The sequence below is a fragment of the Carya illinoinensis genome, chromosome 4 (genome assembly GCF_018687715.1).
Source record: "Carya illinoinensis cultivar Pawnee chromosome 4, C.illinoinensisPawnee_v1, whole genome shotgun sequence".
Taxonomy (NCBI): domain Eukaryota; kingdom Viridiplantae; phylum Streptophyta; class Magnoliopsida; order Fagales; family Juglandaceae; genus Carya; species Carya illinoinensis.
In genome coordinates this window covers 41,791,200-41,816,383 of record NC_056755.1, presented here as the reverse complement: position 1 = coordinate 41,816,383, position 25,184 = coordinate 41,791,200, and the positions used below count along the sequence as shown (strand labels likewise).

The following is a 25,184-nucleotide window of genomic DNA, read 5'->3' as shown; positions in this document are numbered from 1 at the left end:
AATAAATTAAAAAAATAATTTAAAATATAAAAATACCATTGAGATTAAGAAAATTTTGAAAAACGAATGGACAATATTTTAATTAAAAAAAATTAAAAACTAGCCGACTCGAGTCTCTAGAAAGTAGAAAGCAGCAAGTAACTTTCTAGTAACTTTGGTGAACCTACGTTGCAGCGCTTTGAGCCGTTAGTTGCTGCCCTTTGTTGCCTTGCTGCTTGTTTTTCAAACAAACACGTCTCTCAACTCTCATTTCGTTCAGGTCGTGGCAAATTTCTGAGGAAGTTATGTGGAGTAGAAGTAGCGGATGGAGAATTATTAGGAGATTTGATACGAAAACAGCGATCGGGATTGGGATATTTGGAAGATGGATGTCAAGTGAAGCATCGGGAAAAAGGTTCGCGGCGGTGTGGGGGAATGGAGACTACGGGAGGCTTGGGCTTGGGAGCTTGGACTCTCAGTGGAGGCCTGCTATCTGCTCTGCGTTCCGCGGCCAAAACCTTAGATCAATCTCCTGTGGCGGTGCTCACACTCTATTCTTAACAGGTCCTCCTAACTTGATTCCTTTTTCTGCTCTTCTCATTTATTTGTTTAAACTCTGTTGCAATTGATAGGCTCTGGGAATGAACTGAGCGCTCTAACCTGTAACCCAGTAACCCGATCACGTTTTTTGATCAATTGAAAAATTAATGAAAGCTATGCTTCCTATATGTACACACACACACACACACACACATATCAAAGAGTCTGGCACAAAAAGGGGGAAGCTCTCCATTCCTGGTTCTCCTGTGGCTGGATCCTCTGGAATCACATCAATCAGTAGTCTGAATGGGAATCCAACTCAGAACCTTCTCAGATTTTGAGAAGAGTTGCACATTGGAGAGCACAGTATGGTTAAAGTTGTAAGCTGTGTTTGGGAGAGTTATTTATTTATCTATTTTTTATAAGTGTTTGGGAGAGTTATTATCAACCATTGGAAGGTAGAATCAGTAGCTGGGGAGCTTGGGGCAGCAAATTACCCTGTCAGCAGTTCGAGTTTGCTTATTTTCAACTTTTGAACTTAGCTAATCCAGAGCCATATGGTAGCGCACATTTTTTTCTGGTTCAGCAGTATACATATATGTGTGCATTCACCCGTGCATGTTGGTGGGCTTTTTTCGTACAATCTTTCACACTTTTTATCTTTTGAAGAATTGTATTTCATCATAAAAGTGATGGATTGTGAAGATTATTGGTGGTGCAAGGGTAGAAGCTTATCATTTATCCTCCTCTGACAGAATCTGGCCGTGTTTTTGCCACCGGTCTTAATGATTTCGGACAGCTCGGCATCTCACAGAATAAAAGTTATGCTACTGTATGGTTTCTTGACCTCTTTGCCTAGTTGGTTAATTTCGTTTACCTAGCTCTTATTCAGTTGGGAATAGAATTATTATTATAGATTTTTCTACACTTAATGTTACTTTTTTTAATTTATTTTTTGATAAGAGGGTGTGTGTTACCCACACACGTCAAAGGGGATACCCTGTTTATTCCTCCGCTATGAGCTCCCGGATGGTACTCCTACCTCCAGGGGTAGGTCCCAAGATTAAGCCATCAACTCAACCTGAAAAGGCGCGGTCAGTGTCACAAGGGAGCGTTTGGCTCTAGTAAGAGCTACCACTCAGAGAAAGCATTTAGCTTTCGCTATATTTTTTAAATTTATTTTTTACTTTTTTTTATTTTATATAAGTAGCACTTAACCTTGATGGTTTTAGAGAGAGATTCTAGAGAGAGATTCTCTAAAATGAAAGCTGGTGTGTTGGTTTGATTATTGTCAAGGTCTGATTATCTGGTTAAAGTTCAGTAGATTAGTGGTACTGTGAGTTGGTTTCAATGGGATTTTTTAGAGAGGTGGGAATAGATTCAAAATTGTTCACTCTTGTAAAAGAGGGAGTCCAGCTTCGCATCATAGAAAGAAGTTGGAAGAGGCAACAGGAACTCTTAGTGAAGCAGAACATTTTACAGTGGATGTGTAAGGCTTTAGAGAGTTGCTCGAGTAGGGAGAAGGATGAGTTCTACAGCTCCATTCGAGAGGGATCTTCTAGATATTTAGCTCAAAAACGCTCCAACAGTAGTGGTAGATTTCTGGAGGTGGCAGAATACAAAGAGGGTGGAGGAAGGAGGCTCATCATTTTCCCGGAAGGGGATGGGGGGAAAGGGTGGGAGAGACTGAAGGAGGCCTTGGGGGAGATGCTGAAGGAGGAGAGGACACAGGGAGGACTTCATGGCGAAAGGCCTTCGGCGGGGAAGACATGGACCAAGTGATGGGAAGCAGAGGGTGGCAGGGACCAAGTGATGGAGTAAGGTTTTCTGACAAGCATTTGCCTTGAGCTCCTCAAGGAGTATGTTATTCAGAAGGTGGCAGGGGAGAAGACTGGGTTGCGTGTGGGAAAATGGAAGAGCTACAGGAGCAAGTATGGAAGTTGCAGAGGGAGATGGAGACTGAGAAGAATTTTGTCTGTCAAAATAAGGAAGGCTGTGTTTGTAGCCGTAGGGATGCTGAGTTTGAAGGGCTAGGCTTGTTTAAAGACAAGGCCCAAGTGAAAAAAGGAAGAGTTGAGGTCTGGAAGGAAGTGAGTGGGCCGAAAAGAGTGGGTTGGGAGAAGGGCCCACAGATATATGAGGCAGGGTAGTCGGGTGGGGCAGTTGTTTTAAAAAACAAGACTTGTGGGTTGCCGGGCCCCAGCAAAAGGCCTAACTTGGGTGCAGGAGGCTTGGGCCGGGACAAAGGCCCATTACTGACAAATCCAGCTTCGTCTAACATGGGTGGGGCACGGCCCATGGACCCTGTAAGCAGGGTTCAGAACATTACGGGTTCTAAAAAACCCGAATCCCAGCCACCAACGCCGGATGTGTTTCTATCGGAAGGGGAGACGTCGGAGGAGCAATAGACTGCGCCGGCGATGAGGGTGGACCTTTCCGACGACGGCACGCAGGTGTGGGACGGCCGGAATATGGAGGTGGACCTTGCAAAGGACACGGCGCAACAAGGGGAAGAGCCGGTTGCATCTATTCAGACCCAGAAAACACCGATGAGGAGCTTGGAGACTCCGGCGAGCCTTTCTGGACTCATTCCCGAGGTGAATGAGCATGTGATGGAGGTGGACCTTGTAAGGGACACGGCGCAACGAGAGGAAGGGTCGGTTGCATCTCTTTAGACCTAGAAAACGCCGATGAGGAGCTTGGAGACTCCGGCGAACCTTTCTGGACTTATTCCCGAGGTGAACGAGCACGTGATGCTTTCTGTGAACATAGAGGAAGAGGCGCCTGCATCTGTGAAGACCCTGGAGGTTGGTGGAGCTCCGGTGACTCATTCTGGTTCACTTGTGGGGGATTTTGGGGTGGTGGCGAGTGATGGGGAAGGCTTGGAAGACTCGGAAGTGGAGGGGTCTCTAGAAGGGCTGTCCACTGATGATGAGTACGCGCTGGCTTTGACGGAACAATTGGATTTGACTGTTTTTTCCAGGGTAGAGGAAACTAGAGAGGGGGACCCCGAGACCATTGAATTTTTTGTTTCCTATCCATTCTGGATTTTCCGGATGGGTGTTCGATAAGGTGAAGGAGATTCAAAAAGTAGTGGGACTAGAGTGCGAGGGATATGAGGAACAGTTTATGGCCTTGCTGACAGTTATAGAAACAGGGCATCAACAACAATGGAAATCCGTCTTGAAAAAACAGAGAGAGCTTAAGCGGCTGATGTGGTCTTTGAATACTGAGGGTAGCTCTAGTAGGAATAGGTCGAAAGGGAAGGGGCCAGTCCATTCTCCATGAAACCAAAAATCGTATCATGGAATGTCCGTGGACTAAATGAGGTTACGAAAAGATTGCGGATAAGGAACTTGCTTCGGGAGTGGAAGGTAGACATTGTTTGCTTGCAAGAGACCAAGATGAAGCTGATTGATAGGCGAATTGTGAGAAGCTTGTGGAGTGGTGTCCATGTAGATTGGGTTTACTTGGCCTCTAACGGGGCGTCAGGTGGAGTGGTAGTCATGTGGGATAGGCGGGTGGTGGAAAAAATGGAAGAGTTCATAGGGAGGTACACGGTAGCATGCTCGTTTAAGAGCGTGTCAGACAACTTTTTATGGGCTTTTGCAGGTGTCTACGGGCCTAATTTGGATAATAACAGAGTACTTTTGTGGGAAGAACTAGCTGGTCTGCATAGTTGGTGGAATCTTCCTTGGTGTATCGGGGGAGACTTTAACGTTACTAGATTCCTAAGTGAGTCTTTTGGTAATAGAAGGGGGCGGCCAGCGATGATTGACTTTTCCGAGTGCATCTCTGATTTGAATTTGGTAGACTTGCCCTTAGCCGGGGGACCCGCCACGTGGGCTAACAATCAAACGTGGTCCCGTCTTGATCGTTTCCTCATATCCCTGGAATGGGAAAGCCATTTTCCTGATGTCTGGCAAAGGCGCTTGCCTCGCATTAGTTCAAATCACTGGCCTATCTTGCTTGATTGTGGAGGGTTGAGAAGTGGGCGAAGATATTTTAAATTTGAGAATATGTGGCTAAAGTCGGAAGGTTTCGTGGAACGAGTAAGACAGTGGTGGGTGTTGTATCATTTTCAGGGTACTCCTAGTTTTATCCTTGCTAGCAAGTTGAAAGCATTAAAAAACGATTTGAAACTTTGGAATACACAGTCTTTCGGGGATCTGAGGGAAAACAAAGAAGGAAAGATGAGGGAGATTCAGGAAATTGAGCAGATCCAAGAGGTTAGACCTCTTACCCAAGTAGAAGTAGAACGGAGGACATTGTTGGGGGAGGAGCTGGAGAGAATTATCCTGATGGAAGAGATTTCATGGCGGCAAAAATCAAGAGCTTTGTGGCTTAGGGAAGGAGATCGTTGCACCAAATTCTTTCATCGGGTTGCAAACTCTCATAGGAGAAACAATAATATTGAGATGCTGAAAATTGAGGGTACGGAGTGCAGGGAAGAAAGTGTTATTAAGGCCCATTTAGTTGGCTTTTATGAACAACTCCTTACCGAATTGATGAGTTGGCGACCACTTCCTGATGGTTTGGTCTTTGACTCCATTGGGGAGAGTGATGTTTGTCGAATGGAACGGGCTTTTGAGGAAGAGGAAGTGGCGGAGGTTGTGCGAAAATTGGCTAAGGATAAGGCTCCGGGGCCGAATGGGTTCTCTATGGGTTTTTTTTTCAGGAATGCTGGGATGTGGTTAAGGAAGACATTATGAAGGTGTTCCAAGAACTCTGTGGCTGGAAAATTTAAAAAAAGTCCAAATACAAATTTCATAGCTTTAATCCCAAAGAAGGTGGGTGCTAATGAGGTAAATGCATATCGTCCCATCAACTTAGTGAAGTGGTAGGGAAGCTTATCTCTAAGCCTCAAAATGCCTTTGTTAAAGGTAGACAGATCCTTGATGCGGCACTTATTGCAAATGAGTGTGTGGATAGTAGAATGAAGAATGGTGGTAATGGAATCATTTGCAAGCTGGATATGGAGAAGGCATACGATCATGTAAACTGGAATTTTTTACTATATATTCTTGGGAGAAGTGGAGATCATGGATCCGATGGTGTGTGTCAACGGCTAAGTTCTTTGTATTGTTAAATGGGAGCCCAGCTGGCTTCTTCCATAGCTCACGAGGCCTGAGACAAGGTGATCCATTGTCGCCTTTACTGTTTGTTGTTGTGATGGAGGGACTAGGCAGGATGATGTCGACTTTAAGTCGGAATGGCATGGTGGGCGGCTTTTCGGTTGGAACCCAGGAGAGGGGCATTATTAATATATCTCATATACTCTTTGCAGATGATACCCTTATCCTTTGTGATGCAGATCAGAGTCAGGTGCGGAAGTTGAAGGCAATGCTTCTGTGCTTTGAAGCAGTGTCTGGATTAAAAGTGAACTTTGACAAGTCCGAGATAGTACCAATTGGAGGAGTGCCACATTTACGACAACTGGCTTGATCGCTAGGATGTAAGATAGCTTCATTCCCGTTGACATATCTGGATCTTCCATTGGGGATAGGGGCAAGATCGCCTCTCTTGTGAGAACCAGTTTTTGAAAAAATAGAGAGAAGGTTGGCAAGTTGGAAGAGAATGTATTTGTCGAAATGAGGAAGACTCACTTTGATTAAGAGTACTCTATCAAATTTGCCTACATACTTCCTATCTCTTTTTCCTATTCCAGCAAGAATAGCAAGCCGTATTGAGAAATTACAACGAGACTTTTTGTGGGGCGGTTTGGGGGAAGAGTTCAAGTACCATCTGGTTAAGTGGGGAACGGTGTGTCGTCCTTTTTCTAAGGGTGGTCTAGGTATTAAAAATGTGAAGACTTTCAATCGGGCACTTTTGGGTAAATGGCTGTGGAGGTATAGTCGGGAATTGGATGCTTTATGGCGAGGGGTGATTGCGTGCAAATATGGAGATATATGGGGGGGATGGGGTACCAAAGAAGTTACAGGAGCTGATGGAGTGGGGTTGTGGAAACATATCAGGAAAGGTTGGACAGTCTTATGTTGGCACGCCTGTTTTCAGATGGGGAATGGTACCAGGATCAAATTCTGGAAAGATATTTGGTGTGGTGATACGACGTTACATGAGTTGTTTCCCTCTCTTTATCAAATTGCCAGCAATAAAGAGGCTTCAGTGGCGGAGGTTATGGGTTTGTCGGGGGGACATTTTCATTGGAACATAAGTTTTAGCAGGGCGGCACAAGATTGGGAGATGAATAGCTTAGTGGATTTTCAGTCTCTTGTACTCTATGAAGCCGAGCAATCAACAAGAAAACTAGTTATGGTGGGTCCCACACAAGAAAGGTAAGTTCTCAGTTTACTCCTTCTATATTGCTCTCAAGCAAAATCCCAACTGTCAGATCCCTTGGAGAAGGATATGGAAACATAAGGCGCCCCTTAAGGTGGCCTTCTTTGTGTGGACTGCTGCTTTGGGTAAGATCCTCACAACTAATAATTTGAGAAAAAGGAGGATTATTGTGGCAGATTGGTGCTGTATGTGTAAGGGAGGGGGCGAGTCGGTAGATCATCTTTTACTACACTGCAAGATTGCAAGGGTTTTGTGGGACGAGGTGCTAGGTAGAGTGGAGTTGGGCTGGGCTATGCCGGGGACAGTGGCGGCAGCCTTGGCCTGCTGGCCCAACATAGGAGGCCAGCCCCAGATTTCAGCGGTTTGGAGGATGATACCACTTTGTATCATGTGGTCTTTATGGCAGGAGAGGAATGCAAGGACTTTCGAAGACATGGAGCGAACAGTAGAGGAGCTGCTGACTTTGTTTTTTAGTACGCTTTGTAATTGGGCCATTGCTGTTGATTTCAATGGAATGGTCCTCCATGATTTTCTAGTCTCTCTTGCCCCCGCCTAAAGGGGTAGTTTCTTGTACATACTGGGATAGGCCTTTTCTTTAATTAATACAATTTTGATTACTTATCAAAAAAATAAGTAGCACTTATGTTGCCCTTATATATAAGTAATACAACTGTTCTAAGAAACAAAGACACAGAAAGTTCCTGGAAGTTTTTTTTTTTTTTTGGTGAGAAAGTTCTGGAAGTTAGAGATAGAAAGTAGTTATAAGCAGACATCCAAAGGTAAAGGGTGTTTAAAAGGAATCCCTTGATATCCGCCATTGACTTTTCACAATCTAAAAAAGTCACAATCTAAAGGAAGATTGAGACATGTCGTAGGCAAATGAAAAGCCCTGCAACCAAGAATACTTGCCAAATTATCCACATTCTTGATATTAACAACCAGTTGTGATTTGCATAGCCAAATTGGTGTTCAGCCCAGAGACTGCTTCAAAATAGGAATAAACAATGCAAATAAAGAAGGTGATCCGGGTTTGCTAAAAAAATCAAAGTATCATCCACAAATAGAAGATGAGAAAAAATGATCCCGTCATTGTGCCTTGACTCTACACAAATCCTGATAAAATACCCTTTCTCATTGTAGAAGAGATCATTTTGCTAATGGCCTCTGTAACTATGACAAAAAGCATAGGAGACAAAGGGTCCCCCTATCTCAAGCCACGAGCGCTATTGAAGAACCTATGAGAGTGTTAATCACCAACACTAAAAACATCGTTGAGCAAATACAGGGCTATCTAGCTACACTATTTCTTCCCAATGCCACAATTCTTTAACATATACAACAAGAAATTTCCAATTTACATGATCATAAATTGTGCTGCCAAACTACACCTTTTGACTCATTGCATCCTCAAACTGCCACTAATCTGCTGAAATGTTTTCTTACAGTATATATGTTTGATCCAGTTCATTGACAAAGTTTAATAATGTATACACTTAGACATGATATTAGAGCCACACTTCTAGGGTTACCATCTTTTAATGTCATTGTTCCCTGAAAGTTTTTCCCCTTATTTCTCTTCTAATTTCTTTTCCATCTCTCCTCTCTGTGTCTGCTTTTCTCTACTAATGAATCTTCCTCATGTGTGTTACTATGCACGAGAGATTAGTGTTAGGGACAAGATATTCCCGATGTATCTTAGTGGGAGAGGGATGGTGTAGTCATTGTCATGAAGTGGGTGATCTTATCACCATCACTTGGGGGGCTGTGCACGTCTTGTCTGTCTATTAAATTTCACGTGAATACTTCAAGGTTTAATTATGCTGTGCTGTTGTAAAAAATAACATTTTCAGGGTTTTCTGTGGTTGAGTGCATAGATAATTACTAATGGCCTATAGATTTTCTGGTGGTTGGTTATTTGCCTGCCTTTCTGTTGCAGGAGCCAGTTGAGGTTTCTGGGATTCAGAAAGACATTGTTCAAATTTCTGCTGGTTATCATCACTCTTGTGCTGTTACAGGTATGGTGTTAGAAATGTAATACTTGTGGGAGAACGTAGATGTTCATTTGTTTCTAAAGGGTGCATTACATGTAAAATTTTTATTTTGAAATCTTGTTCTGTTAGCAGAGTATGTCACATAATTGATAGTAGATGAGTGATTGTCAAACTCTTCAAAACTTACACTAATGTTAAGATGGCATGATGCAAATATGAGTTGTCTAAAAGTTATAGTTGCCTGTATTGGGCTGGCTAGTTATATGCGTTCTACAGTGCTCCTGCAAGGTTAAGACAGAATGGAAAAAAATTGTTGCATTCATTTGAAATGCTGGTGTGAGGGATTCAATGAGGAATTATTTCTTTTATAGCCCCTTGATCTCTTTCAGTTTCAGAGAAGGTTCCTATACTTTGACCTGGAAATCTGAAAGGGTTGGACACTTCTGTAGACACAAAACTGACCCCTTTTGATCATAGAATGCACATAAGCAGCCTTTTTTTTTGAAGGATTTTGCATTTAATGATCATGATATTATCTGGATTAGGAAAATTCTAGTGTCCATTAGCGCTCTCTCTCTCTCTCTCTCTCTCTCTCTCTCTCTCTCTCTCTCTCTCTCTCTTCCTTTTCCTGTTTTTAATATTCCTTTGCAAGTGGATTTTGCATTTAATATTCCTGCTCTTCTTTTCTATTTCTTATAGTGGATGGAGAACTCTACATGTGGGGGAAAAACTCCAATGGGCAACTGGGCCTTGGAAAAAGTAACAATCGAACCTTTACTTTTCTGGTCTAGGTGATATTATGTAGTTGCTGAACATTGGTCATCATTTATCTCTTCTGCTTTTTCCTGCAGCAGTTGCTTTGTTACTCGAAGGTGACAGTTACTTGTTTGAATTAACGAATATGTTTTACCGATATGCAGGGGCAGCAGCAGCAGTTCATCTACCAACTAAAGTAGAGTGTTTGGATGGAATCACCATTAAAATGGCAGCTCTGGGCTCAGAGCACTCAGTGGCTATTACTGGTATGGAACTGGTAATCTTTTAGAAAATTAGATTTTATTTTAAGCTCTGTTTTACTGATGGGAATGAAAATTTGGGGATGAGATTCCATTTTTGGATTGTACAAGTATGATAATCTCAAAGAAAGTGAAAATAAATGTTAACTTTTTTCTTTTTTCTTTTCTCTTGTTTGGTTAATCTCAGAAATGAAGACAATAATTAAAATCCATACCATTATAGGTCGATTTCTCTCTCCAAACTTTTTTCTCTCCGTACACCTGAGAAAATACAGATTCATTTCGATGGTGATTGTTTTTAGTGATGCTTAGATTAGTCTTGGAGTCTTTGTGAGTGTTATATTTTAGAGTTAGTGTGTTGAGATGGGGTGGATTAGGAACATTGTTATTGACCAGAAATGTTTTGAGTTTGAGAAGGTTAGCGAGAGGTGGTGGAGATGTACAGAGAGCAGTTGTAGAGCTGTACATCACATTTCTCTCGACCATGGATCCTTGGGGTGGTTGGCTGCAATGGTTAAGGAGGGGATAGCACACCGGGGGTCATCAGAGTTCATTAAGTCACGCAGAAGTGGGCCTCAAGTTCTGGTAATGCAGAGACAGCGTAATTCATATGGGAGTTTCTTCTCCTTATCAGAGTTTGGCCATGGGAAACGTCGTGGCGTGTTAATGATACCAGAAGGAGGAAAGGGGGTGGGATGGAGGTATCTTGATGAGTTGCTGCAGGAACTCACAGCTTCATACTCTGTTCCGAGAGTGCAAAACAGGGGTAGCTGCCTGTGGCGTCTTCCTTCATCATGGCAGGGAAACCATCCCCTGTCGTACAGTGAAGCAGTGTCTCGAGCGCCAAAATATGCAGAGGGAGCAGGTGAGATTTCCTCTCTGGTGAAAAGTCACACTCGTGTAGGGGATGGCAGGGGGATGTCGGGGGTGAATATGGGATACGTGGTTCGTGCTTTGGCTGATATGGAGAAGCAAGTGGGTTATTTGAAGGAGTCCTTGGCTGTTCTGAAACGCAGCGTTGAAGGGGGGGAAAATGTGGGTCTGGGCCAGGTAGAGGTAAGGCCCATGAAGGTGGGCTGTGAGAAGAATATTGAAGACTTGGGTTTAAGGGGGGATGAGGGAGTGTTAGATGGGCTTCAGAAGGGTAAGGGGCTGGCCAACGGCCCACGGAAGATATGGGTACCCACGGGAGGCCGAAATGTTTCGGCTCTGGGTTCTCTGAAGGGACCCGATACTCATCCAGGGGGCCCGAGTCTTGGACTGGGTCTTGGACAGAAGGGGCCGATGGAGGGTGGCGAGTCGTCTGGCGGTGGTGCGACGCTGAGGCTGCCGCCGGTGGAGGAGACGGCGAGGGAGCCTTCTCTCGGTAAAGTCAGGGAGCCTAATGTACCACAGTTGCTTCTGTTTTCTGAGGCTGAGCAGGTACAGAAGGGATCGATGGAGGCCTGTAAACCTTCAGGTGAAAGCTTGTGCATAGAAGAGGGGGAAATCTTTGAGGGTGATAAGCTGTCTCCGAGAGTACGGGAACAACAAGGGGAAGGAGTGGTTTTTTCATTGTCACCCGAATTAATGCAGGCTAATTTCAGTTCTTGGAAGGATGTGTGTAAGATGGGAGAGGTACCGGAGGTAGTTGAAATGAATTCCTTAGCTATGGTGACTAAAGAGGTCACGGCAGATCAAGAGTTAATAGAGGGAGAGGGAAATTTGGTTTTGTTTGAGCCGTGTGACAGTGTCTTAGAGGGGGAGGAAGATGTTGAGGCAGACCCAACCCCTATCAGTGTGGTAACCCCTACTAGATCTTCAGATTGGATTTTGAAAAAAATAGAGGACCTTCAGAACTGTCTGGGAATCTCTTGCGCGGGTTATGAAGAACAGTTTAAAGCCTTGATTATAGCCATCGAGGCAGGCCAGAATGGGGCTGGGACTAAAAGAGAGAGAGAGTTGAGGAGATTGACCTGGTCCATTAACTATGATGGTAAGGAGGGGAGCGCAAGCCGTGGTAGAAACAAAGGGAGGGTCGGATCAGTTGTTAAATGAAGCCCAAAATAATTAGCTGGAATGTTAGGGGTCTTAACGAGATTAATAAACGTCTCCGGGTAAGATCTTTATTAAGGCAATGGAAGGGGGATATTATTTGTCTTCAGGAAACTAAGTTGAAGCATATTGATAGAAATATTATTAGAAGCTTGTCCAGCTGTATGTATGTAGGCTGGATTTACTTACCGTCAAACGGGGCTTCCGGGGGGATCCTGGTTATGTGGGACAAGAGGGTGGTGGAGAGCATAGATGAGTTCGTGGGAGAACACTCGGTGGGATGTCTCTTTAAAAATACAAATGATGGTTTTTTGTGGGCCTTTGCTGGGGTTTATGGTCCTAATATAGATAGTGAGAGGCGGCTACTTTGGGAGGAGTTAGCTGGGTTATGCTCATGGTGGGAAGCTCCATGGTGTATCGGAGGGGATTTTAATGTGACAAGATTCTCTAGCGAGAGAGCAGGAGGGGGTCGTCAAAATCAAGCCATGGTGGATTTTTCAGACTTCATCTCCGAGATGGGACTTATGGATATACCGTTAATGGGTGGGGAATTTACTTGGTCCAACAACCATGTGTGGTCAAGGTTGGACAGATTTATTATTTCCCCGTCGTGGGAATCACATTATCCCGGCTTAAGTCAGAAAAGATTCCCGAGACTATGTTCGGATCATTTTCCCATAATGCTAGATGGTGGTGGTATACAAAGGGGGAGAAGGCCTTTCAAGTTTGAAAATATGTGGCTAAAAGTGGAGGGGTTTGTGGACGTGATTAGGCAATGGTGGAGTTCATACTCCTTCGAAGGTAATCCGAGTAAGGTGTTGGCGGATAAGCTGAAAGCATTGAAAAAGGACTTGAAGATATGGAATGAACAGGTTTTTGGTGATGTAACTGCTCAGAAAAAGAATTTGTTTTTAGAGTTACAAACCTTGGAGGGAGTAGGGGAGGAGAATAACCGTAAAGTCCAAGTCAGTGCTGAATTAGAAAGATTGATTCTAATGGAGGAAATATCGTGGAGGCAAAAGTCAAGGGCTTTGTGGCTAAGAGAGGGGGATAAGTGTACACAATTTTTTCACAGGATGGCTAATGCGCATAGGAGATTCAATGCCGTTGAGTCCATGAACATTAATGGTGAAAATTTTTCAGATCAAGAGGTGATAAAGGAACATGTGGTTAGTCATTTTCAACATTTGCTAGCGGAACCGCACGATTGGCGGCCGACCCTAGATGGATTAGCTTTTGAGACCATAGACCAAACTAGCAGAGATTGGTTGGAGAGACCGTTTGAAGAGGAAGAAGTACACCAAGTTATTAAGAAAATGAATAAGGATAAAGCACCGGGGCCTGATGGTTTTACTTTGGCTTTTTTCCAATCTTGTTGGGAGGTGGTGAGAGAAGAGGTAATGCTGGTTTTTCAGGAATTCTTTACGCATGGAAAATTTGAAAAAAGCTTAAACGCTACTTTTATTGCCTTAGTCCCTAAGAAGGCGGGGGCTATGGAGGTTTCGGACTTCAGACCAATAAGTCTTGTGGGCAGCGTGTACAAGATACTTGCAAAGGTTCTTGCCAATAGGTTGAGTACGGTAATGGAAAAGATCATTTCTAAATCTCAAAATGCCTTTGTGAAGGGGAGGCAAATTTTAGACTCGGTTCTTATAGCAAATGAGTGTTTGGACAGCAGAATCAAGTCCGGAATCCCAGGTATTTTGTGTAAACTTGATATGGAGAAGGCGTACGACCACGTGAATTGGGATTTTTTGGTGTATATGTTGGTTAGAAGTGGGTTTGGGGCAAGATGGAGGCAGTGGATAAGACACTGTGTATCAACGGCGCGTTTCTCGGTCTTGGTTAACGGGGATCCAGTGGGATTCTTTAATAGCTCGCGGGGGTTACGGCAAGGAGATCCATTATCCCCTCTCTTATTTGTTCTGATTATGGAGGCACTAAGCAGAATGGTGTCAGCGGCGGTAGGGGGTGGATTTTTCTCAGGTTTTAATGTGGGGGGCAATCATGGTTCCATCATTATTTCTCATCTCTTGTTTGCAGATGATACCTTATTATTTTGTGAGGCAACGGCAGGTCATATAGAATCCCTGAAGGCTATTTTGCTATGCTTTGAAGCCGTGTCCGGGTTGAAGATCAATCTTGCTAAAACGGAGATGGTTGCAGTGGGAGAAGTAAATAATATCAGGAGGCTAGCTAACATCTTGGGTTGTGTGGTCTCTTCCTTGCCTTTGAAATATCTGGGCCTTCCGCTGGGGGCTTCTTTCAAAGCAAAATCTATTTGGGAAGGGGTGCTGGAAAAATTCGAACGTAGACTGGCTGGGTGGAAAAAGGTATACTTATCAAAAGGGGGACGAATAACCTTGATTAAAAGTACGCTATCTAACCTTCCTACATACTTTTTATCCTTATTCCCACTCCCTGCTAGCATTGCACAGAGATTGGAGAAACTTCAGAGAGATTTCCTATGGGGTGGGATAGGAGAAGAGTTCAAGTATCATTTGGTGGGATGGGATAAGATTTGTACTCCGTTGAGAGATGGTGGGTTGGGGATTAGGGATGTAAGGGCCTTTAATATGGCATTGTTGGGTAAATGGCTGTGGCGGTATAATTGTGAGAGGGAAGCTTTATGGAAAGGAGTGATTGACATAAAGTATGGTAGTGAATGTGGGGGTTGGTGTTCTAAAGAGGGAAGGGGGACTTATGGTGTGGGGCTTTGGAAGTATATAAGGAAGGGGTGGGAGTCCTTTTCTTGCAATACCCGGTTATGTTTAGGGGATGGTAGTAGGATCAGTTTTTGGATGGATAGGTGGGTGGGTGATCTGGTTCTAAAGGATGCCTATCCCACAATCTTTGCTATTGCACGGGAGAAAGCAGCTGTGGTGGCTGATTTGAGGGTGATCTTTCAAGACACACAGGAATGGAATATTAGTCTTACCAGGGATGCAAATGATTGGGAAGTAAATGACTTGCTGGAGTTTATGAATTTACTGTACAGCTTGCCCATTGCTGCCACAACTGAAGATGTGATGGTTTGGAGGCCGAATAGAAAGGGGAAATTCTCGGTACGTTCCTTCTATGAAGTCAATACCATGCAACAAAGGCCTAAGTTTCCGTGGAAGAATATTTGGAGAAGCAAAGCACCAACTAAGGCTGCATTTTTTGTATGGACAGCAGCACTAGGGAAGATCTTGACCACTGACAATCTTAGAAGACGTGGCCTTATTATTGTGGACTGGTGCTGTTTGTGTAGAAACAATGGAGAGACAGTGGACCACATACTCCTACACTGTAAGTTCGCAAGTGAGATATGGAACTACTTCTTCAACAGAATGGGAATAGCATGGGTAATGCCAGGTCGGGTGGTGGAGCTTTTAGCAAGCTGGCGAGGAATCTCCGGGACTCCGCAAATTGCATCTTTGTGGAGGATGGCTCCAATTTGTATTTTTTGGTGTATTTGGAATGAAAGAAATGAGAGACTTTTCGAGGATCATGAACGTTCCTCGGAAGAGTTTCGGAGTTTCTTATGGAAGACTTTATTTCTGTGGGCCATGGCTTTAGACTTTAATGGCCTAAGCTTCCATGATTTTCTTGCTTCTGTCTCTAGTTCCTAAATAGGTGTATGCTCATGTATACCTCCAGTGTACCTGGGCTATGCCCATCTTTATCTTAATAAAGCTCTCTATTACCTATCAAAAAAAAAAAGTTTTGCCACCACTTTCTCACTCTCACTATCACTGTGGTCACCACTCCTGCCAGACGAATGCAACAAGACTTCACTTGCATTGCTCTTTGCCTAAAAAAAAAAAAAAAAATCTACCATCAAATCTAAGTAGGCGTGTCATCAAGGGTCACTTTAGCTGCACAGCCCTATGAGATTTAGACTTTATTTGGATTTCTTTTGAACAACTACTGGAAAATTTGAATCAATATTCTAGCCAATGCCAACCTCTATGCTTGTAGCTCTGCAAACTTTATCCTCTGATTGCTTGAAAGCAAATAGAAAATAAAAAGGATACACAGCTCAGATCTAAAGGGTAACTGTAATGGCAAAGAGTTGGGTTGTGGGGTGATGGTCAAGGAAACAGTGAACAAGCATAATTTATATGTAAAAAGCAAACAAAGTCACAAATACAAGCTTGTTTTGTTCATTGGGAGTGGAGATGGATTTCATGTATCCAACATGGGTGTGGACACAAGGGAAAGTGGGATCCCATTTCCCCATTCCCATTACACTGGTTTATTCCATTAACACAAAATGTGGAAAATTTTTTTCCACAAAACCCGGGGGTGGGGGCGGTGTATTTGGTTCCCAAACACATGAGAATCAAAATTTTAATTGAGAAATTGGGGAAGAAAAAAGCACGTATATTCACCCTTCTCCCGTACCACTTCTACCCTTTGTCACTAAAATCCCCATGGTCCATGTCCATCAGCAGTCATTGCCAGCCCATTACTGCTGTCATTGAATTTTCCAAATCACTACCCATTATGCACTGCAAAACCCTCCACCACACCACCATCACCCCCCATCCAATACCACTGCCACTCTCACCTTGCCAGATCTTTGGTGGCAAATACTCTCTTTACCTCCCTCTCTTTATTGTAAACCCGTGTGTTTCATCATGGTTGTTGATTATATTCTCCATCAGATGGTGGTGAGGCTTTAAGTTGGGGGCTAGGAGGTTCTGGAAGACTTGGTCATGGCCATGAATCGAGCATTTTTGGGTTCTTCAAAAGCAACAGGTTGTAATTTCTTTTGTTCTTTCATTCATTCTTTCTTCCTGAATAATACGTTTTTTGCTTTTGATGAGTAGTGTGGATGCTGGATCCTTTTTTTTTACTGTGGTGTATTTGGAGTTTTGGAGATAGTAGGACACAGGCCTTTGAAGAGAGGGAATCTTTGGTGGTAGAGCCAAGAAAGAACGTCCTTTACTCCCTCTATACATGGATAGCTCATATGATAGTTTGCTTTTAGCTTTTTAAGTTTTTTTTTTAATTGTTTTTCTTTTTCACCTGAATAGGGGTTCTCTTGTATATTTGTGTACTGGGGTTTTGCCCTGCTGCATTTTCAAATGAAACCTTTATTTAACCTGCATTTTCTAAGAAAAAAAATCAACTTTATTAAAAGCACAGAGACAGTGGAACCCAGGTACATAGTATGTATGCAAGAGAGAACCAATTATTTTTTATTTTTTAAATCAGTGCAAGAGAAAGCACTCAACTAGGGAGAAGAAGGAAAGCAATGCACTTAAAATCTAAATAACTGGAGAAGCCGGAACTATTCAGAGTCAATAATATCCAGACATCAGGAGTTTTGAGAACTGTGGTTCTAAGGTCAACCACAGTCTTCTCAAGCTGTTTGCAAATATACACAAACTATCTAGCTCAAAAAGTAGAGCATGATTTCTTCCTCTGCCACCCTTTGGCAGTCCTTGAAAAAAGCCAAGGAACCATCTAGAACTAGAGCCTTATCCCTATTTAATTTCTTCTGCCCCCAACCACGTTTTTTTTAAGGCAGCCTCTCCAACTACCCCTAATTTACGTCATCAATGCAAAACAGAAGACCATACCCAGGGTTATCACTATAACGTACTGGATTCTCTCTTCTCTCACCTCTCCTCATTGTAGAAAGGAGTGCTAGTAAGTACCAAATTCGCAATGAGGATTTTCTCTTTATGGGACACAAGCATACAATATTGTATTCTTGTCCCCTTGCTCAAGCCAACTCCCTCATATTTGTCTCCAAATGTCTCCTCTAATAATGATAAGCTCTCCTCTTTTATTGGACATAAATATATGGAATAACTTCATATTCTTGTCCCCTTGCTTAAGCTGACTGACCTTTATATTTGTCTCCAAAAGTCTCCTCTATTAAAGATGAGCTCTCCAATTTAGATTTGAGGTTGTGAAGGTTCACCTTGAGATGTATGGTGAGCTCCCTTCTTCACAATCAAAACTTTGAATCTGATAAACACAATAGGCTTTTAACATCAATACAGCTCTTTTGATGAAGAATCTATGCTACTCAAATTCATTTGTTTTGATGTACAAATATATCATTTCTTTGTGCAGTGAATACACACCAAGGCTTATCAAGAATCTCGAGGGGATTAAGGTATTATTTGCTTGAAGTTTCAGTTCATGATTGATCTTTGTATCTAAATGAATGTCACTTTTTCACTAATAATTGTGGTTTTTAGCGTAATTATTGATGGATGTAGGTTAAAAACGTAGCTGCTGGGTTGCTGCATTCAGCGTGTATTGATGGTATTTTGTTGACCTTTATTATGACTCAATGGTTTTCTGTGGTGATGCTTTGGCCTCGTTTAAAATGTCCTGTTAAATCATCTGCTTTTGTCCCCACCCCCCAAAAATTTTGCAGAAAATGGCTGTGTTTTTATATTTGGTGAAAAAGTGGCATATAAAGTGGTTAGTCCCATATTTTGTTTTTAAATTGATCTTTATATTCATAGTTTCTTTAACTCTTTTGGTCAATTCTCAATCATATCTTTACTATTTCTTGATGGAAATTAATTCAGGGCGTTGGGAATGGGGACAATGCAACAGCACGGTTCAAGATTAGCAAACTGCCATATTCAGAAGAAGTTTCATGTGGTGGTTATCACACGTGTGTTCTGACAAGTAAATTGTCGACTTCTCATTTCTTTTTGTAGTTTTAATTAAACTTTTTTTTTAAATCCTATGTTTATATTAGTAATAAAAGTTATGAAGAAAAGATAGCTAAAGTCACATGGAGTGGTTTACCTTTCTTGTCCCCCCCCCCCCCCCCCCCCCCCCAAAAAATCCTCTATTATTATCCTTCCATAAACCCACTCCATAGGTGCCTACAACTTAAGTAGAGCACCATGGTCCCATCCCCACACCATATTTTAGTCCACCGCCTGCCTCCTATTATAATATCGTTCCTTCTTACACTACCAAAACCAGTTACTCAATAAAGCTTGCTTGGAAGAACGAAGCCTTCTAATACCCAAACCTCATTTTTGTAAAGGGAAAGTAATATAATCTTGTAAACAATGCCAAAGAAAATCTCTTTGTAATTTCTTAAGTCTATTTTTGGCATAGTGACATGCAAAGAAAAGATGGGAAATGTTGGCAAGCTTGACAAAGTGCTCTTGGCACTACCACCTTTCAACAGATAGTCTTTTTCAATCCATCAACTCTTGTTCCATCTTCACAATCACCCTGTCCCACACTGCTTTTGCTTTTTAAGATGAACAGTGAGGCAGGCCCTGATATTTCTCAGAAAGAGTTTTCACCTTGCAACCAAGAATTTTTGGTAGATCAAGTCCCCACCTCCATAACTGGAACCATTTCACTACCTTTCAATCATGGACCAACTTTGGAGCAAAGATGAAAACACCTTAACTACGTAACTACAGAATTAGTTCACAAAATATTTTTTTTATAGGTGAAAGTAAAATTTTATTGAAATAAAGACATTGTCGAAGTATGCCGGAAGTATACAAAGGAGCATGCCTAATTACATCTAGGTACTAGTGAGAGATACAAGCAGGTCATGAAAATTGTCCATATTACAAATAATGGCCGAAGCCCAAGAAAGTAAAGTATTGTAGAAGAATTGCTTCAACTCATCCAAAGACCGCTTCATGTCTTCAAAGCACCTCTTATTTCTCTCTAGCTACAAGCACCACATAATCCAGTGAGGGATCATTCTCCACACAACAGCTATTTGTGCATTCCCCCTAATTCCTGTCCAACACCCCAGAATATCCCTAACTCTTCTGGGAATGACCCAAGCCACCCCTGTCCTATTAAGAATCTCATTCCATGAACGCCTGGTCGCCTTACAATGTAACAAGAGATGATCCACTGATTCCCCATTACTCTTGCACAAAAAACACCAATCTGTTATGATAAGACCACGTTTTCTCAGATTATCTGACGTGAGGATCTGCCCAAGAGATGCAGTCCATACAAAGAAAGCGATCTTAGAAGCTACTTTACATTGCCATATGGGCTTCCAAGGAAAATTATGATCATTAGATAGTCCCAAGAGGGCCTTGTAGAAAGAGCGCACCGAAAATTTGTTATTTCCATTCAAATACCAAATCATCCTATCCTTCATCTCACTGCCCATCGATATTGCATATAACGAGTCAAAGAAATCAGCAAGCATATCCGACTCCCAATCATGAGCAGCTCTTGAGAAACTTACATTCCAAGGGACAGCACCATTAGATATTACCACTAAGTCAGCCACGGCAGCCTCTTCATCGCAAGAAATCTGGTAGAGCATAGGAACACCTGCTTTAAGACCCTTTCACCGCACCAGACATCATGCCAAAAATAAACTCTATTACCTCTTCCAATTGCAAATCTAAAACACTTGGAGAATCTTCCCCATCCAGCTCTAATGTTTTTCCACAAGCCCACACCATGTGTCCCTCTAACTTCCTTAGAACACCATCCCCCCATCATTCTCCCATACTTAGCATCCATGACTTCTTGCCATAAACCCTCCTCATCTGTCTCGTTCTATCTTTGTACATACATACATAATACAATGTATGTATAATAATGTTGCAGGTTTCAAATGTTGAAGTTTCACTAGACAAGTTTTCCTTTGAATGATCCCAGAGCCCTATTTTCCTTTTCGCTAAACTCATTTCACCCTTGTTGTGTTTGTTCTACATTCTTCAATTGCATGCTATGTATTGTATCTAATTAACTTTAGTCCTTGTAATTTCAATTGCTGTTTTTCTGTTTTTCATAGGTAGTGGGCAACTATATACATGGGGCTCAAATGAGAATGGCTGTCTTGGTATCGGGTATTCTTTACAAAAGATTTCATTTTGAACCCCTGCAACTTGAACACCTGTTCGTAAATTACTTTATAATTACAATTTCACTTGAAGGATGCTGATATATCCATTGGTTGATTTTTTCTGTCAGTTCTACAGATGTATTTCATATACCTGAAAGAGTTCAAGGTCCTTTCTTGAAATCTCCTGTTACCAAGGTCTGTTGTCTTTTTCCGTTTGTAATATTAAAAAACATTGTTTTATGAGGTAACAACTTAGAGGAAAATTTTATTAGGACTAGTGCCTTCTGCTGCTCTTACTGATTTTTTCTGATGAGTTGAGCATAAGATTTGGATAGAAGATAACATACCACAGGCATTGAATATAAGCACCTAACTTGTGATAGGGAAATATATTGTTCAATTCTTTCATCAGCTTCGTATTCAATATCCAATACCTTTGACAAATGTGCATTTACAGGTTTCTTGTGGTTGGAAGCATACAGCAGCTATTTCTGGTAAGGATTTTTTTTTTTTTTTTAATCTAAAACCAGACTGGAGTATGTGATTTCTTATATTGCATTTTTCTTAGGTAATCAACAAATGTATGTTGATGTACACTTTCTGATAAGTTTAAATTTTGAAATAAGTTCTAAATTTCTCTTAGTTTTGGAAATGTTTTAAAAATTTTAGAAACAGCTTACTTATAAAAGAAATAATAATAATTTCGAAACAACTTATAAACTCTTTCCCTCTGTAACATGAAACTTTTTCATTGTGGACATCATCCAGAGAATTTATACAATCATCTGAATTGTTATCTGTCACTTGACGCATGTTCTTCCTAAAGTATCCTTGGCAACTCCCTAAGGAAACAGATACATATGAGTGATAAATGATTTAAACTTGAAAATAATTTGTTTGTTTTCTTGATAGAAATGAAATTGAGCCCCCCCAAAGTCTACATTCTTTCAACAGTCAGTGGAAATGGAATTAAATTTTTTGGAGGCCCAGTATGTAAACGAAGCAGAGTTGCCATTGAAATGATGAAAATAGGATTTACGTGCACCAAATAATTGGGCAAAATAACATATTGAAAACTTCAAAAGTATACCGATAATGGGCCAATTCTTGGTTTGAAAGTTTGCTTTGCAATCGATGAAAAAGAGGGCATTGGAGAGAGGAATTATTCTTAGAGAACCTTTTATGGCAATGAACAATTCTTTGACATGCCATGCAGGCAGAATTACGAGATTCTTATGGTGTTTGTACCTTTTTAAAACAATCTCAATATACCTGAGGAAGTAAACCACTTCTGAATTGAATAAATTGCTTCACTTTCAAAAGTCATTATATTGAGAAGTTGAAGTTAGGTTTCATAATAATATGAATTGGAGGGATGTGCACCATACTTGAAATTTTTAGTCATTTTCCAACCAATTGTGCAAGCTTGGACTTGCTACTTTGCTTGTTATATTATACATCACAAATTCACCTCCTTTTGATCTTATTTTCTCTTGCATGAAAATGAATTCTAAGTTTATTCAGTTGTAACATCTTGATGATGCTTTCTTGTGTGATAAGTAATCGAAGGTTTTGTTAAAAAAAAAACACTCAAAATGCATTGTCCTAGTATGCAGGAATATACAAGAGGAATGCCTAACTAGCAGTATCAAAAGAGAGAGAAGATTATGAAGACACGATCCATTAAAACCTGTAGACTGTCCAAAGAAGCCAAGTCATGAAGAAAAAAGCTTTAAGATCTTCTATTTTGCACTCGTGATACTCAATTTCTTTCATTCCTTTCCCATGAAGAAAAAAGCTTTAAGATCTTCTATTTTGCACTCGTGATACTCAATTTCTTTCATTCCTTTCCCTCCAGTATTTTTGTTGATACTGAAATTCTTTCGAACTACAGATCAGGCTGAGTTATGGTTTGCAAGTTTACTCCCCGTTCTAATCTGCTTAATTGACCACAAAATAGAAAAGGGGCGCCCATGCTTAAATATTTGGGAAAACTATGCAATTAGTTTAAACTTAAGCTCCCTAGCATAGCCTGATTCTGATTAGGCATTTTAGGGTTCTCACTATTTTTGAAAACAGTGTTTTAGAAATCACATTGTTCATCAATTCAGAAAGCTGGTCGATGGGACTGTTGGGTGCTCATAGCTGGATGGTGATGCTTCATAACAAAATTTTGTTCATAAATGAATGATGGAAAAACGAGTGTCAGAAGATATATGAGCAAAGTCTTGACAGCTAATATTTTCGTATAATTATCTTAGAGCTTTGGATGATAATATTATCTTACTTTGGCCTATCATATTCATATGAACAAGACACCGAATTAAAAGTCCCTTTTATTCATAAGAGCAAGACTAGTGATATATGGATATAAATTTGATCTTCTGTAAGAATTTCGTATTGATGTTGAATGTTAAAAGAAAATTTCAATTAGAAGATTTTATTGAACTTTGCAATTATTCTTTTTAACCCTTTTTTTCATTTGCTCAAGTACATTAGATTTTGCATGCTAAATGTTCCCTTTCGTATTCATGTACATTATTGTTTGGGTGAATGTGCAATGTATATTTGCTGACAACTTAATTTATTACTTCCATCCAGAAGGAAATATATTCACATGGGGTTGGGGTGGTTCTCAAGGAACATTTTCTGAAGATGGGCATTCTTCTGGCGGACAATTGGTATGCTTCCAACTTTCTTTTCCTCTGTTTTGACCAAGTAGTAAACATTGAAACTTCATAAACTGTGATCTGTATTAATGATTATGATCATTAGTGAGGCACCGTTAGATGATGTGGATACTGGAATATAATAAAGTATTTATCCAAAAAGCCAAAGATATTAAAATGTAGTTCATGAACATGCCAATACAATTTGATTTTGTACTAGTTCTATCCACACCTCAATGCCCGTACCATATTCTTGGTATAGCTGTGATGTAGTAAATTAAAGTCTGCATTTTCTTGTTGAATTACCCTCATCGTTGTTGCGTGCTCTTGAGGAGTTGTCAAACATGTTTGATTGTAGTAGCCTCAATGTTTGATGTATTCGTTTTTTTTTTGGCTTATCCTTCTCAGTTGCATTCATTGTACGGAAACTATGTAGCTATGTAGTTAAGTGTCTCCAATACATGTTTTTTTTTATAGGGTCATGGAAGTGATGTCGACCGCATAGAACCAGCAATGGTTACAATTGGAAAGAATGTGAAAGCATTACAAATATCATGCGGGTTTAATCACACAGGTGCAATTCTTGAATACACCTAACCTTTCTCTGCCTTAATATCAGCTCCAAGGTATTACACCTTATATTCATTGCTCAAAAGCAGTTCAGATGTTTTTGATTGCCGATTGCGAACTACATTCAATTTGTTCATTCATCTTATCATCGACAAGTGATTTGTCACCAAATTAGCAACCACATGTTTAAGCTTATCAGGACTTCTAGACACATCATATGAAATTCCTTAAATAAGTTTCACCAAACCGATATGTACAAGTACTTTTGAGTAAAAGGTCCATCCATACAAAGGATGCAGTGTATTCATGTCAGCCTTACATGTAAACTAGCAAAAAAAATATATGTATATGCTCTGAGAGTAGCTCTATGTAGTCTAGGTATATTTTTCCTTGAGATAAAAGGAAAAGAAAATTTCCAACTACTTAAGAGAAACTGCGTGTTTACATGCTTTGAATAATGAGGTTCATCCCGCGAATTTGAGCTGTAATATGATCAGTGGATTTTGTATACAAAATATTGCTTCTAGTCTCTTTCTCATGTCACAATCATCAATTTGGTACTCTACTAATTAATCAATACTTAGCAAACACAATTATCAAATTGGGAAGAGATTACTTAAGGGAGACAAGGAAAAACCGAACCCAAACCGATCTGCCCGACTGGAAGGTCCGGAAGACACTTTTATTTGCCCTTTAACCTTGAAAAAATAGTCTAACCTGTATCGGACTCGTCGGTATGTTTCCGTGTCTTGGTTAACCCGTTTTATCCTGGGAAGGAATTAGTTCATGTTACTTGATAGGAGATTAACCCTTTGAGAACTTTTTGCTCAATTCAAACTAGGGGTGGGCAGCGGGGCCCCGCACCCCGCTACCCCGCCCCCGTTCGCCCCGCCCCCGCACGACGGGGCGGGGTACACCGCCCCGCATGGGCCGGGGCAGGGGCCCCCTCCCCGCCCCGCATTTCCCCCGCCCCGCCCTCACCTATATATATATTATATATATATAAACATAAATATTTATATATACAAAAACATAAATATATGTTTATATATATAAATATATATTTATATTTTACAAATTGTGTATATATAAATATATATTATAATTTGTTAGACTTGTTCACAAATTATGCATTAGTAAATTTAAAAATTACATCATTTTTAAATTATAGTCATATTTACAAAATTTAAATTTACAATTTAGATCTAAAAATATATTTTTTATCACTTTTAAATTTAGAAATAATTTTTTAAAATAATAAAATATAGTTAAT

At 40.9% G+C, this 25,184-nt stretch overlaps 1 protein-coding gene across 5 annotated transcripts; it reads left to right on the top strand.

Annotated features, from left to right (window-relative positions):
• Positions 1–148: 148 nt before the first annotated feature.
• On the top strand, positions 149–24,442 carry LOC122308467 (ultraviolet-B receptor UVR8). 5 transcript variants are annotated; one of them, XR_006242057.1, is made up of 15 exons: positions 149–543; positions 1,275–1,351; positions 8,756–8,834; positions 9,510–9,569; positions 9,731–9,832; positions 16,513–16,606; positions 17,936–17,978; positions 18,085–18,130; positions 18,246–18,292; positions 18,403–18,505; positions 20,622–20,676; positions 20,801–20,867; positions 21,130–21,166; positions 22,289–22,427; positions 23,274–23,353. XR_006242057.1 is itself a non-coding variant. In XM_043121806.1 (15 exons), exons 1-14 carry the CDS (start codon positions 285–287, stop codon positions 22,341–22,343), a joined length of 1,131 nt encoding a protein of 376 aa, XP_042977740.1. In that variant the 5' UTR covers positions 149–284; the 3' UTR covers positions 22,344–22,364; positions 23,274–23,316. The 5 variants fall into 5 exon arrangements, 2 of the variants coding, with proteins under 2 accessions (XP_042977740.1, XP_042977739.1); XR_006242056.1 differs by having other exon boundaries at positions 22,282–22,427; XR_006242055.1 differs by lacking the exon at positions 23,274–23,353 and adding an exon at positions 22,478–23,267 and having other exon boundaries at positions 22,282–22,409.
• The last annotated feature ends 742 nt before the right edge of the window (positions 24,443–25,184 follow it).

What these genes read in the sequence shown, in the direction of transcription:
- LOC122308467 (XM_043121805.1), top strand. Translation starts at nt 285, where the DNA reads ATGTGGAGTAGAAGTAGCGGATGGAGAATTATTAGGAGATTTGATACG. An exon ending in AGAATAAAAGTTATGCTACT is followed by an intron (nt 1,352 to 8,755) that starts GTATGGTTTCTT and finishes TTTCTGTTGCAG; the next exon opens with GAGCCAGTTGAGGTTTCTGG. An exon ending in TGAAATCTCCTGTTACCAAG is followed by an intron (nt 20,868 to 21,129) that starts GTCTGTTGTCTT and finishes GTGCATTTACAG; the next exon opens with GTTTCTTGTGGTTGGAAGCA.